Source organism: Acanthochromis polyacanthus, chromosome 6, assembly GCF_021347895.1.
Source record: "Acanthochromis polyacanthus isolate Apoly-LR-REF ecotype Palm Island chromosome 6, KAUST_Apoly_ChrSc, whole genome shotgun sequence".
In the NCBI taxonomy this organism is placed as follows: Eukaryota; Metazoa; Chordata; class Actinopteri; family Pomacentridae; genus Acanthochromis; species Acanthochromis polyacanthus.
Window position 1 is genome coordinate 36,215,503 of NC_067118.1, and position 14,946 is coordinate 36,230,448.

General features: G+C 43.5%; 1 protein-coding gene across 1 annotated transcript; it reads right to left on the bottom strand.

Moving 5' to 3' along the window:
- Window positions 1-6,332: 6,332 nt before the first annotated feature.
- Window positions 6,333-14,745, bottom strand: hoxc1a (homeobox C1a). The gene is made up of 2 exons (XM_022211351.2): window positions 14,234-14,745; window positions 6,333-10,671 (listed from the first exon to the last, which is right to left on the bottom strand). The coding sequence occupies exons 1-2, from the start codon at window positions 14,736-14,738 to the stop codon at window positions 10,283-10,285; spliced, it is 894 nt and encodes a 297-aa protein (XP_022067043.2). The 5' UTR covers window positions 14,739-14,745; the 3' UTR covers window positions 6,333-10,282.
- Between the last annotated feature and the right edge of the window lie 201 nt (window positions 14,746-14,946).

Consider the following 14,946-nt stretch of genomic DNA (forward strand, 5'->3'; position numbering starts at 1 on the left):
ACGGGTCAATGAGGTTTCCGTCTCCTCATTTCTACTCTGAAGCTCACCTTCTCCTGCTCAAACTAACAGATGTTTCTGCTGCTCTAAAGTCTGGTCCCCAGGACTTTCTAAAAACTTGCATAGTCTCTTCTGCTGCAGGTTGCTTTGTAGAACTGTTCCAGAAAACCTCACTAAACCACATGGAGGGGCCTCAAGATAGTCGTCCAAATGAAACCGCACAAAACCAAACTAGCACAACCCAAACACTGAAGTCTCCTGCAGCCTACCAGAGAAGCTCTTTAAACAGAGAATCAGGACAGGAACTCTTACCTTCTGGACAACCAATGTTGGTTCACAAACAAGAATACAGAATGTGTCTGACCAAAAACCTCTAAAGACTCACTACAGCCAAGATAAAGACACAACTCAGCTGCACCAAATCCACTAATCACGGCATATGTTAGCACCATGTGCTAACTGTGGCTAAAGAACCAAGACAACTATCCAGTACAAAGCCCTAAAACACACCAAGAAACACATTAAAGATGATTTTACTGCTGGAAGCTGCAAGCCAACGCCTAAAGAACAAACTAAAGCAACAGAGCCAAACTAGGTTCAGTGGTGAAGAGAAGCAGAGGAAATGTTTGACTGAAGACATAAAGCAGGAAGACAGTGAGCTGCTCAGGTGTTCCTGATAACAGCAAGCAGCCACCTGGACAGCCAATAGGAACACAGCTTACTGGAAGTCCAGAGGGCTGGCTTAGTGAAGGAAATTTCGTTTTGTTGTATTTTAAAATGTACATTACTGCACAGAACATTTCAGATTATTTTACCACAGATCAAGGGTACAGATTGTTGTTGTTCACTGTGTATTGGGTAGTACTCATTTTGATTTAGACTGATTAGTGTACAGAACCCTATGATTTCTGGTATACAGCTGAGAACAAGTTGCTAAAAGTACAGAATATTATTTCTTATTTTAGGTGTGATAATTGTCAGTAAAAATTCTAAGAAGAGAAAATTGTCAGGGTTGTATATAGTGCTGTTCTTGCACAATATGATTCAGCTTACCAGTTTTGCATAACAGGCAGATGCTGCAGCTGGTGATGCTGTAATTCACATAAACAAGGAAACAAGTCCATCATAATTTGAATGTTAACAGTCCAAAATGAAAAGGTCATATACAGCTTTCCCATTGGGTTAAAGGGCCAAAAAAACATGAAAAATACTTTGTAAAAGTGAGAGGTCGGTGTGTGTGTCTGTCTTTTTTCTTACAACTTTTCGGTGGCCCCCCAAAATATCGATTGTAGCCCCCTGTGCACCTCCACTAAAATTAATCTGGATCTACCCATGATCTGGTTAGAACCATTTTTTAGTCAAGGCCGTCTTCTCTCTCACAAGCAACATTCTCATTAAGTATTTGTCTGCTGCAGATTGATTATGTAAGTGTGCAGCTCCCAAATACAGTGTGAAAATGTCAAATGGAATAATTATTTGAAATAGAGTTTCCAAACATTTATGAACTTCTCGCCTAAAACATGCAAGTTTTGAGCAGTCCCAGAATACGTAGTAATATTTGGCTGCAGTTGAAGCACACAACCTTCAACAATTTGTACCTTGATGCCTCTTTTTTGCAGGGGTGATAAAGAATCTCATGATACTTTTCCACCCGAATCCCTTCCAGCTGCATGAACATATTTTCCATTGTAATTTACAAATATTCTCCCATTCTTCTTCAGATATTAGCACTCCTCCTTCTCTTTCCAATTTACTTTTAACATGTTGAGTGTTTGGGTTTGAGGAGACATGGAAGCTTTTGCATAATGGTTGTACTGTTTTGATTTGCTGACGCTATCTGCTGTGAATACCGTCTTTGTCCTGCAAAGCATTTTAATCATAATTCATGACCACACAATTAGACATCCCACCAAAGCGTGAAAGTGAATCCATGCAGGAAAGTCCCTTTCACTCTATTCTGTTTAAATTCTACTTCTTTGTAGTTGACTCACCTCTTCCATGACATCTTGGAATTTAACTGGATGTTAATGTGCCTCAGATATACAGCTGGACTGAGAGAAACCATTAGCCAGTGTGGGTTTGGCAAGCTTAGTTAACTATAGTTAAATGGTGGTAATGAATGCTCAAGTTAGCTGACAGAAAAGACACAAACATCTCCAAAATGACACCCCCAAACAAATTCACATTTAGTTTGATTTCATGATTTCAGAGCCTGATTTAAAACGGGGATAAATTCGTGCCTCTTTGTTGTGTGCCTTAATCCTGAGTTAGAACCTGGCTTGACAAAACCCACATTACAACCAAACCAGGAACTGAAGCCCACCAAGTATGTCAATATGAGCTGATTGTATCATTCCTCTCAGTTTGAACCCGCTCTGTGTCACTCGGCCTATCTCCCCAGCTGCTGCTCCAAGCCCAGGTGCTGCTGCACTGACTAACTCATGGATCACAATCAGCCCCCTCGTTCAGCCCAGGAACATCCCTGTCAGTCTCTTCTGTATCCCCAGGGCTCAGTCTGATCCCATTTCAGCCACCACACTGACTGCAGCTGCCCCTGGCGCCGCATTGGAATTGGATGGTCTGATGACTGGTGCGAATGGTCGATAACTGTCCATGCAATGTGCACAAGACAATGAAACTTACAACCTCAGATGTAATTCTGCGGTAGCAGCGTATGGCTGGATTCGCAAATGCGCCAATAGATTAGGAAAAGATGCTAACAAGATACAAAAGCAGTTCACTGGGAAGTCTCTTTATCATAATGCTCTAATGCCCTTCAAATGGGGAGGATGAGCTTTTGTGCACAAGGCATCGACACCAATGGGTTAACTAATGATGGCATTAGTGTGTGTGTCGGTGTGTGAATGACTGTGCCGGTGTGCGCTTGTGTCTTTGTGCATCGGTGTCTGTGTGCTATCATTTGTGTGTATATGTGTGCATGTGCCTTTCACAGGTGATCAGTCAAGGCTATCCACTCAGCCGTTCTCTTGCAGCCCCCTCATTACAGCCCACTATCTCCTCTAAACACCTGCAGCCCCACAGCCCACCTTCAGCTCCCAGGCCCACACGTTGCCTCTTTTTGTCCCAGTGTAGAAAGAGCCTGCCCATCACATCAATCTACTGCACTGTTTATATTTATGTACAGGAGAGAGGCTAAAAAAGGCCCCTCTTACTGTGGGCTTTATTGACTAAGCATTAAGCGGACATTATCAGGCGATAGCCTAGTTATTTATGAGGCGGTGATAAAGGCTGCAGGACTGAGTTATGTGAGAACCAGGAGCAGGATGAAAGCTGCTCATACAGAAGCCCTGATACCCAACACTTGCTTCTCTCAGTCTGGGTAGAGAGGCACAGCAAATGCACCAAACGGAGCTGAAACACTCAAGGATTTATGGGCGGTAAATTTATGCTCTCCATAGGTCAAACGAGGGGCTGTTTATCTGGGTTTCATTGTCACTGTCCTCGTGGCACTGCGCCGCAGGTACTGAAATTTTCATATTTGCTTTAGGCATGTCTCCAAAGAAGAAAGGGGAGGGGGTGATCGCTAGGTGCAGTATTCCACTGACCTTCTGAACTTAGTTTTGAATTTTCACAGCAGCACTGTGCTCACACCTTTGAGATGTTGGTATAAATTATGCATGACGGAACATACCAACTGCTCAATACTTGCGTATTTCAGTATTATGCAGTCACCTTGTACAAGAGGTCTGTAGCTGTCTCTGACCTTTAGTGGGAGGGTTGCATATTTCAGTGGCATTTGTTTGGCTAAATACTATGGCTATATATACATTTGCCTTGTTTTAAGGCATACAGAGCCTGAAGCACCTCTGTGTCTTGTGTGACTTGTATCAGCCCAGTGTGCACACAGCCAAGCTACACATCTTCCTGCTCACTCTTCTGTAGCTTACATAAATCTCAAACACACATTGCCACCAAAAATCTGTGACATACATACATCCTCACCTCTGTATACTGTACATAGCACCATCTTACCCAGCCAAAGCCATCTTTCTCCTCAATAAACCAGGTCAACAAACAAAAAGCAATTACATTGGGCAGCTGCCGCCTGGGAGTGGGTAATTACAGTGCGGTGTGGACAGCTTCATTCTAAACAGGTACTAAAAGCATCATTAATCATCCTCCCTCTGACGCCTCACCCTGGTCATGTGACACAGGCTGCTGATGAGCTGAGGAGGGTGATCCGCCTGAGGGGGGAAGTAGCTCGACCTGATTGGCTCCTTCCAGAAGTCCTTTTAGAGGTCAGCCAGTCAGCAGAGATGACCTGCCAATGACCTTGTATCACTTGACCCCTGAGGGCCCGAGGGTCACTCTCTCATATCAGTTGGAGAGCAGGCAGCAGAGAGACAGGAGGGAAGACGAATGACACGGAGAGAGGGAAGAGGAGGAGAAGAATGGTGCGAGGGAAGAGGGAAGGCACGCAGAAGGTTTGTGTGGAGAAGAACTGGGAGGGGTGAAGATGAAAAATAAAGCAGTAGGCGTGAGGTTTGATTGAGCACCTGGTCTTTCCCTTTTGCATAAAATGGCTGATGAAAAAATGTGTTTTTATAGCAGCAAGGCCAGTCCTGATGGCCACTTCAAACCAGCCCCCCCCCCCTGTTTCCTTTCACTCTTTACCCCCTTCCCCCCTTTCTTGTCCATTGTCAAGCTGTCCTCAGGTTGGCTGAAAAGTTGATAACATCATCTAAATCTAATTAGCGAGCAGCTAAAGCATCTGTATGTTTGTTTTCCTAATGCTGATCACTCATCAGTGTAAACAACAAAATGGCAAGAGGCAGCAAAATACTTACACTGCTTTCCAAATCAGGTTAATAACACACATTTTGGTGCCTGCCGCGCATCCCGTGTTTTTTGGGCTGTGAAGCTGGCTCAAGAATCAATTCTTTCCCCCATGAAACACAGCCAAGATGGCTCCTGACAGAGACTTGATTGAGAAAAGTTCATGAACTGTTCCCTGGCTGAGCACAGACTGCCACGGATGGCTGATTGACAGATGAAACACAAAGACACATCTGAAAGACGGAGCGCCAACGTCCTCAAACCGGTACCCATCCCCTTCTCCTCTGTCTTCCCTCCACCTCACCCCTTCAGCCCCACCCCTACAGCCCCGGCTCCCTTTCTCCTCTCTCTCCATATGTCTGTGAATCTGTCACTATGGCAACCTCACCCCAGGGGCAGAGGAGGAGGGGGTTGCCTGCGTTCAGACAAATAAGGCATCGCAGGGCTCATTTATGATGGTTTGTTTAGGGATTATAATACACTGATGAGAGGTCAAAATGTGTGTTCTTGCACACATGTTTGTAAAATAAGAGAGTATTTGTGTGTTTGAGCTGATTTTCGTACGACTGTGTGCAGCATCTTGAGCAGCATATGTGGCAAAGCTACACTGTAAACATTTTGGAAGAGACTAAAAAGCAGGATTGGTGCACAAGTGTTAACTAAATGATATCTTAGGAGCGGCCTTGTCATCCAATAAGACATTTTTATTCATATTTTTTCTTTCTATAAGGCTGCCATTTTTCTATTGGATGCTAATTAAAGAGGGCACATGCAGCACACTGCAACAGGCCCATTAAATAAGTGCATTATATCAGTGCCATCACTAGCAGAGCTGCTCCTGTGTTATGGCTGATGTATTAGATGCAATATCAGCAATATCTGTAAAGGCTCATTGCATTGTTTCCTCCACTTTATGCTTGTCGGCAACTTTCTCAAAGGGCAATCCAAACTAGTGAGTAGACAGAGCTGCACCCGAGAGGTCACAGAGACTCCACGCAATCAGATATGCAGCAGGCCCACCTTGATTTTCCTGAGAGATGCTGTACGTGACACTGACCCGCTTCACTCTGATAAAAACGACATGAAAAGTCTCAGGCAAATGTGGAAGGGGGGATTTTTTTTTCTAGCAACAGTCTTGTAACCTTGACACAGTTTCACCTCTGCGTGCATCCTCCTTCTCACTCTTTTTCCCCCCTCTCCTCCCATCCTCATGATACCTTACACTTACTCAAAGGCCTCCCCTTCTCCTCCCCACACCCCCCCCCTCCCCCCCTCTTTTCAAGAGCAAATTTCCCATTGCAGCCAGAAGTGCTGAGTGCTGCTGTTTGCTTTGTACACAGAAATTCGCTGAGGCTGTAAGCTGTCCCCAAACATCTGCTCCCTGGAGTGGAGCAGGAGAGGAGAGGCAAGGACTGGACTGGTGCGCATGTTGCTCAGCGTAGCTTCTGTCAGGACGTGTTATGTATGTTTTCGTCTGCGTGTGTGAGCGTGCACAAGCGCGTGCCACTGGACAATTATTCAAATAGGTGCTTTGTATCTTTTCTCAGCGCTTTATTAGTAGCACCTAGGAAACCAAACACATATTTGTGTAATTGTACACAGGGCATCCCAACATGCCCCGGCACACACAGACAGGTGCGCTTCATTTCAACTTTTTTTTTCAGATGCGCAATTGGTTTGGTAGTCAAATGTGTGAATGAGACCCATCATAAAGAGTAATAGTGCATGAAAGTCTTTGCAAATAAAGAAAAACAGTAAAATCAGACGAGCAGAAAAATGTAAAAAGGGAGGAGAACATTCAAATAATCACAACAACAACAGAGTTATCTGTAAGTGCTTCACACAGAGTTAGAAAGAGCTTAACGTGATCAATTGGTTTCATTCCCCTGAGCTCCGGTGAGGATATTACATGCATAATATGCATTAAGTTAATTTTAGGTCAACTTAGCATTAATTACAATGAGCTCAGAAGGAACCCACTTATATGTGTTCATTTAAAATGTAATGTACGGCATTCCGTACGATGCATATGTTCCTCTCATCCCTCATGCCACGCAATAATCCTCAGGAGAACTCTAACAGCTGCCCACATCAGCTAACTTGCACTCGAATACAGAGGAAAATACAGGCTGTCGATAGTCTCATTCATCATGTGCTAATACTCCACCGGATGTACTTTGATATCTCACTTTTGAGTTTTGTATTCAGGAGTGTTTTTATTATTTTCTAAATGTAGAAAGGAGCTTTAATTTGACAAATAATTGTTTAAAATAAATGTGTTTCTCAATGATTTAAACAAATTAGTTGAATAAAGTAGATTTTTTTTGGGTTTCATCGTGAGAAATTAATGCTTTAAATGAAGGGAAGAGAGAAAATGAAGGTGAGGAAAATTTCAGCTCATTCATTGTCAACACATTCAGCAGTAATACATTTTGATCGGAGTTATTTTGGCTTTTACTCTCCACGTGTACGATGAGACGCTGCACAGCTGTCAGTCTCGTGAACCCACCCGTACATCTTCAGGAAGGAATTACAGAAGAGCACAGATTCATCAGAGCAGAGTCACACTCAAATGCTCTCAAACTAAATGTCAGGTCTGAACAAACAATGCACTTCTCCTTTCATCAATTGAGACGCAAATGCTGAAGCTGCCACGGAATAAAATTAAAGTCGTAGTTCACACAAAATAAATCAGCTCCTTTTACCCCCTACCCCTTCACCCCAACCTTATAATTCACAATAGGTTTTTGCTTTAACACAGTGTTTGTACTCCTGCTTAAACAGTATTTGTGAGTGAATCTGTTACAGGGTAAAAACAGTGATTAAGTAAGTTAAAAAAGAAGTGTGAGTGCACACCTGCTGCAAGCATCCTCTGCACACATTGCAACCTGTAACAGAAGCCCCGTGGCAAGGGAACATATTTGCACAGATGATAAAAGAGTTTCTAATAAGGTCAACGCAACACACTTCTCAGTGGGAACAGTGGACATGAGAGACCAATTTTATAGTCGCAGGCTTCATCATCGCATTAGTTCAACATCATTGTCCTCATCGTCAACCTCGTAACCTTCACACACTTTGCATTAAAAAGACGAACACATTTGATGGTTTTGTTAAACATTCCACTTTGCACTATTTTGTTTAGAGGAAGGCGACCTTAATGGTGTGTGTTTTGTTTAGATGCAAATGTAAAAAATGAACTGGGCTCAGCACATTTTAGTCCTGTTTGAATGTAAAATTATTAGTATCAATTAGGGGGGAAAAAAACTTTTACATGTCAGCTTTTCTGCTTTAAGTTTGAACTTTTATTCCTTCCGAGCTGTCGTTTAATATTCATGAGGGGAACATTCTAAAAGATATTGTTTGGAGGGGATTAATGTGTGTTCTTAAAAATTATTCAAGCCAATATGCATGAAATAAATAAGCTGTGAGCATCTAATGAATGGCTGCTCCAAATTTTGTTTATGCTGCCTCTGGCATGGAATAGTACTAAGAATGCTCAAGTAACTTTAATTTTTCAGCTTTGCTATTTAAAAAAAAGTCTGTAGTTTTGTATTTAAAAAAAAAAACTATTGGATGAAAAGACTCCTTTATCCAGTTTATAAAGTGAGCCAGTAGAAGTGCATTTGTTGGCTCATTAAAATAAGAGATAGGGCAAAAATTAGGTTAGCTCTAGGTGTAAGGAGAGGAAAAATGCATTATCTGGCCTGGTATGGAATTATAATATGAACAATTATCATATGGCCTGGTCGCCTTTCTATTCAGCTCGATGAAATATGGCTGTGTGGACACAGAGAACCCACCACCGGAACAAAGGCGTTCGGAGCTGCTTGTTGAGGGGGGGAAAGGGAGAAAATGAAATAAAGAAAAAGCTCAGACTTGGAGGTCACCCAAATTAATGGTGCATCTTTCTCTATCTGAGCCGCTGACCGGGTCACTGTTGTCCCGAGGCAAGACAAAGGTCAGGAGGTGAGGGGTGAACTCTGGTGTGAGTGCATACATTAGCTTGGCCTTGCAGCCTTCATGTCCACTTCTGCTTCTACGGAGCTGCAGTTGTCTTATTTTTTATAGAATTCTGCAGCATTTTATTTGCAGGACACCTGTTAAAGGTTAAGAGCAAACCCAATTAATTCAGTATTATTGATGCACTTTTGCTCTAATCTGCAACAGCCAATTTTAATTCCTCTGTTAAGATTAATATAAATTTTGCATCCAGAAACCTTCCCATACAGGCTAATTGAAAGCTTAACAAAAATATTCCCCCACATTAAATTAATGTAGCTCATGGCCCATATCCTGATATTAAAAGAGACATTAACATGCTAAAAAAAATAAATAAAATAAAACACAATACCGGGACCCTAACAGTGTTTAAGAGCCGTGTTTACTACCATTTACTTTATATGAGATGAGATGGGAGTCTGGAAGGAGTATTTAGCTGCTGGGGCCACGCACTTTTATTGGCTGATGCGCAAAACAGGCGCAGGCATGGGTTTTATTGTCTGCTCTCCCGCATGAGCGTTCAAGCTAAATTGTCATTTTCTGATGCATGTATAAGGGTAATAAAAAGAGACAACAACTCCCGATCGTGGTGTTTCTACATTCCATTAACGTGCAGTCACAGATGCATGCGGATTTGCTCAAAGATTTGCGGATGGATCACTGCGGATCGATACTCTCCAATAAGTCGATGCCTCAATTATGGCATTTTAATCTTTGCGTGGATGGAAGATAATGAAAACCAAAGAAATCGAGGCAGGGCAGTACTGGAGATTAACAGCAGGATGCTGACATGCGTGTTAAAAGCTACAACAGGTGCATTTCTGCTCAAATGTGGGCTGTCAGACACAAATAAATAGAGAAATAAAGCTCCACGCAGGCAGCAGCACTCATCTGATACTAAAAAATGTCCAAAAAGTTACTCAAAAGGATTGTCTTTCTGTTTCAATAAAATAAATATCCCCACATATAGCCTGATCATTGAATAAATAAATAAAATAATAATAATAATAATTTGTCATTTGAAACAAAACTCGCGATACGCACGTGCCCTGCTGAATAAATATATTCACGTAAAGTCAGTTCCTGAATAAATTGTCCAAAATAAATAAGCAAATGAGCCACCGCTTCTATGCACAATTAATATACGTTTTGTATCCTCGTTTACATTGTGTAGGCAGGAGCGCAATGGAATGACTTGGATTTTAATATTCAAATCAGAGCGCCAGTCTGAGGCCGGGGGAGGATGACAAATCGTTTTCAGCCGCTCTTGCATGAAGAAACTTGCCATCGCGCTTCTTGCGACGAGCATTCATCGTGGTAAGCAAATAAAGGTGAAGCCTGATTGAAACCGATGCAAACGCGAATCAAAACATCTGCAGGCTGCCGCGCAACGCACGACGCAGCTCCTTGCGTGTTCAGTTCAGGAGGTGGAGGGGGGAGAGGGGGAGGCAGGTGTTCTGTACTGTCTTCCCTTTTTCTTTTTCTTTTAGGGAGAGGTCGGTCCGGGAGAGGGGCAGGTGTCCAGAGTGCTTCCTGCTCCTCCGCCGTGCGAGTGCGCAGCCGCGGGCCTCGGGTCGCGGATCAGCCCGTCTCTCTGCAATTTCTTCTGCTTCATGCGTCTGTTCTGAAACCAAACTTTCACCTGCGTCTCGCTCAGCTGCAGGGCTCCGGCCACCTCCACCCGCCTGGCCCGCGTCAGGTACTTGTTGAAGTGGAACTCCTTCTCCAGCTCGGTCAGCTGCTTGGTGCTGTAGCTGGTCCTCGGGGCCCCGTTCACCGACGGAGGAGCGTCCGTGAAGGCGCTGCCGCTCCCAGCCTCTGCCACGCCGAGGCCCGAGCCAACCAGACTGAACCCGCAGGTCATGTGCATCCTGGCTGGGAGTAGAGGGACACACACACACAAAAACAGCAAAAATCAACGAGGCTGCCCACAATAGAAGCACAAAACCTCCCTGAATAAATTATCCACGCCCATATTTTAACAATTACAATGTTCCAAACCTGAAACATCCCACTATATTTGGAACTTTTGCACATCCTCACAAAGTAAATAAAATGTTTATTACAAATCCAAATGATTTACTGCCCAATTTGAGTGCTAATGAGTGTTATAAATTGAATAAATAATCACAGGTTTGTTGGACACAAAGGAAACAAGTATCCAAAGCTTTCAAGTAGGCCTAAAATTATAGGAAGTGATTTGTGGGATTTGGCCCTGAGCCAGTTTGTTGATTTAAAGTCTTAACTTGGAAGCCATTTTTCTGTCTGTATAGCAAAGAGGTATCAACTTTAGCAGTAGCCTGTAGGCACAGAGTAAAATCTGTTGGTGTTGTAAAGCAGAAAAAAACCTACAGAAACACCTGTGCAACATCATGCAAATCCAAAGCATCACAAAGTACAGCCTGAGAAGTGTCAGTGAGACCTCTGATTTAAGGAGTTTTACATTTATTTTAGGGCTGCTACACTGCACTGTCTTATATATTTATAAAGTGTTGCTTCTAAAATGCGTTCATCAGCAAGTTTATTAAACCGTAGGAAAAAGAATGTGAAACTGTATGGTGCAGATATGTATGAGAGCAGTCAGAGAAATGTTTGGCGATTCAAAACAACTTAGTAGCATTTACAGTCCATTAACTGTATTCATCAGAATCATTAATTATTTGCCTTTAGGCCTTTCTGTGTCAATGACAGTTTAACAGTTTACAAAATCCTTTCAAACACTGCATTAATGACAAATGTCTCCATTTTTGTCCTGTGAGGTTTCTGGGTTACACATTAAAGTATCATCTGTGCTACTTATGTGCAATGAATGACAGCAACCGCAGCTATATCTTGATTTTTCATTGCTGACATTGTGGGTAGTCGTCGGCGTGCCTTTGCCTCTGAGAAAATGTGCCGCTGCATAATGGAGTCAGTGTGCCAGGTGTAGAGCAATGTCTCCCACCACAATTCACGGAGAGGAAGGTTAACAGGCCTCCAGCCACTTGGAAAAGCACGGCAGATGGAAAGGTCAGCTATAGGATAAATGTCAACATCTGTGTTTTAAGAAAATGAATGTGAAGGTGGCCGAGGCTGAGAATTAGAGGGCAGCGGATACCGAGAACCGATACAGAGAAACTGTACGTAATTAAGAACTTGAGCTTTTGTGGAGTGCAAATCACATGCACATTCTGATTAATGGCTCCAAAGATAATAGAATTGATGCCGGCCAGAAGGCATAAAAGAATCAAACTAAATATTTGAGGAATGACTTGCACGCTTAAAAATAGCCAGAGCCAGCAGAGGGAATGTGAGGGCCTTCCAAGCCAAGGAGAGGGAAGAAGAAAAGGGATAGATCAATACACATTGCCTCAGTCATCTGGGCATCCAGCCCACAGTAATTCAGGTGCTGTCAAAGCATAATTGAAGAATGACGCACTGGGAGTATATACACTGAGCCAGGAGATCAGGTTACAGCAGGTCTGTGGAGGCCCTTCAACATGGAGGAATACGCGAGACTTTGTTGTGTGCCAAAACCAATACAACCTCCAGAGGAAAAGCGTACTTTCACTAATGACTCTTTTACAAGTTACACAGTAGTGCTAATGAGTTACTCCTACAGATGATCTCCATCAGAGACGTGCAGAGAGAGGTTACAGATATACTAACAATACTGCCAGGAAATGTCTCTGTGCGTGGGTGGGTGTGAGTAAATGGCTTTCTCAAGTGCATGGATGTGGATCAGATGAGTGGCTAATGTGTCTGATGGAGAAAATGACTTCCAGGCCAACCCAAGGTGTGGTTGTCACCTTCTGCCTCCCTCACTCTGGCATCATCAGGTTCATCCACTAAAATCGGAATTCTTAAACATGCAAGTAAATGATTAAAAGTCTTAGATCCTTTCCATGTTTATTATTATTTTTTCTCCCTTTAGGTCAGATTTTGATTCTCCCACTGCAGCATGCTATCCATGCTTGTAAATGCGCATCATCCCCCACAAATTTGAAGTTTAATTTGGCATTTTTAGGTTTCTAGGTTTGTGTTTGCTCCAGGATAAATCAAAGCATCCGAAAAATGCTCCAGATTTCCAGCCAACAATCTGATTTCTTTGCAATAAAGGAATTGTTTTGAGTTTGCTGCACCACATTTTGTGCACACTGTTGACATAATATTCACATAATTCGCCACTCTATTCATGCTGCAACATGCCTATTGTATTATAATGCACTTTCCTGCTGCTTTTGCACATCTGGTTAGATGCTAAACTGCATTTTCTCTGTGCAATGACAATAAAGTTGACTCTAATCTAAGCAGATCTAATTTAAACGTTCAACGGCATCACAAAATAATGTGTAAAAATCCACAATATTTCCTCCACTGATCTAAATTTTGCAGCAGTTTTGTGCTTGGGCCTTTTACGGTTTGTGATGAAGTTGCCTCTTAGGTCACTGAACATTTGGGTCAGCAGCATCCTCACAGCTGAAAATAAAGACTGGACCACCGCCACAGTAAATCTTCCTCCATGTAAAATTTATGAAACCCAGCCCAGGTACAGTGGCCAGTCAGTCAAGCGACATTATTGATCAGATGAAGGATCTATATGAGATACTATAACTCACATAAAACTGAGGATTGATAGGCATTTTTTCACATTAGCAGGCTATTGGTATTTTTTTAAGCCTGGGATATGTATTCTTCAGTGGGCTCCCTGCCCAGGACTCATCAGTCAGTGAAATGATGATCTGTGACAGCAATTATGTTAAAAAGGTGGACACATGTAAAGGTGCTGCAAACTGAAATCAATACACAAGGGCTTTCATTACAAACAGACAACTAATCAATAGTCAGGGAGCACTTCAGCTTACAAGAGTAAGTTTTACTCAACTTCCTGAGTCTCGACAGGCAGTGGTCTGTTGCATTATTCAAAGTCTGCTGGTTAGTAAGGGCAAGGCTAAATAATTGATCATTTTCCGGGTTGAATATAAACTGAGGCTGAGCAGGCCTGTAACTGTACTTCCCTCTGTGTACAGTCCAAACCCAGCTTGTGGCAGTAGGTGGAGCAAAAATGTTAAATAACCTAACAGTCGCACGTCCACATGAACCGTTAAGGAAATAGAAACCGAGTCCTCATGAGCATATTCAAATGTGGCGCCGAGGGAACAGCTACAGCTGCCTGCCAAGCCTTTTCATTCCCTTTTAAAATGTAGATTTCAGTTTTAAATTCAACTTTTGTTGGTTGATGACGGAGGGAATTGTGCACGGTGACGCACAAAACACGTCAGCGATTTTTTTTTACTATTTTTTTCCAGCTCGACGATGAAAACTTCCACCAAACTTTCTCAAGTGTGAATGAAAGTTATCCAAAGCTCACAATTAAAGTAATTTATAAAGTAAATCCTAAGGGTGCTCTCTCCCTCCTCTCCAGCCCAGCAGAATATCCCCCTGATTAAAAACTTACCCGCTTGCTGCCGACTCCTTTTCACTCTCATCCACCCAAAAGTTTTACTCCTTCCGTCCGAATCGCTACAGTCCGAGTTGACCGAACTTCCCACGGCGACGTGAATCTCGGGGTCGCCGTGAGAATAGAGTTGAAATTGTTCCGCGAGTGACCCAAAAGCGCAGCGCCGCGCGTCGTCGTTTGACGCGCAGTATCCTCGTCCTGGAGAGCCCTGCCCCCGCGCCCTGCACCGCCAGGGGACACGGGACGAGTGGGGGCAGGCCGGTGCCGAGAAGCCCTCCGGAGCTTGTGGGAGAGGTGGAGGAGGGCTGTCCGAAGAAGTGCACAGAAGCGGGGAGTAAAATCCTTCCACCTCCAGTGTCCCCTCCTCGCCACGAAAGCCGAGTTGCGGATGAGACTCGCCGTCCAGGTCCCGGTTTATGACCTCTTTCGCTCGGCGGCAGCAGCAGCCTGTGAGCAGAGGGCTAGTCTCCCCTTCGGCCGTTAACTCCTGATAGGAAGTCATTATCACCTTTCCCCCTGCATAATCATTGGACGGGGTTGCACTTCATGCCCGGCCTCTCATGCATCCAGCGACGCATGGTCAGGCGGCTGGACGACCGTGGGGACATTCCTCAGAGGAGAAACTGCGGGTCCCTGATTGATGGAGATGACGTGCCCTCCTGGTCTCGGCCAATAGCTGGACATTTTCTGTCATCAGGGAGGACAACACT

Coding starts and splice junctions, on each gene's coding strand:
- hoxc1a (XM_022211351.2), bottom strand. CDS start 14,738: ATGACTTCCTATCAGGAGTTAACGGCCGAAGGGGAGACTAGCCCTCTG. Junction 10,672..14,233: donor AAGGAGTCGGCAGCAAGCGG/GTAAGTTTTTAA, acceptor CTCTACTCCCAG/CCAGGATGCACATGACCTGC.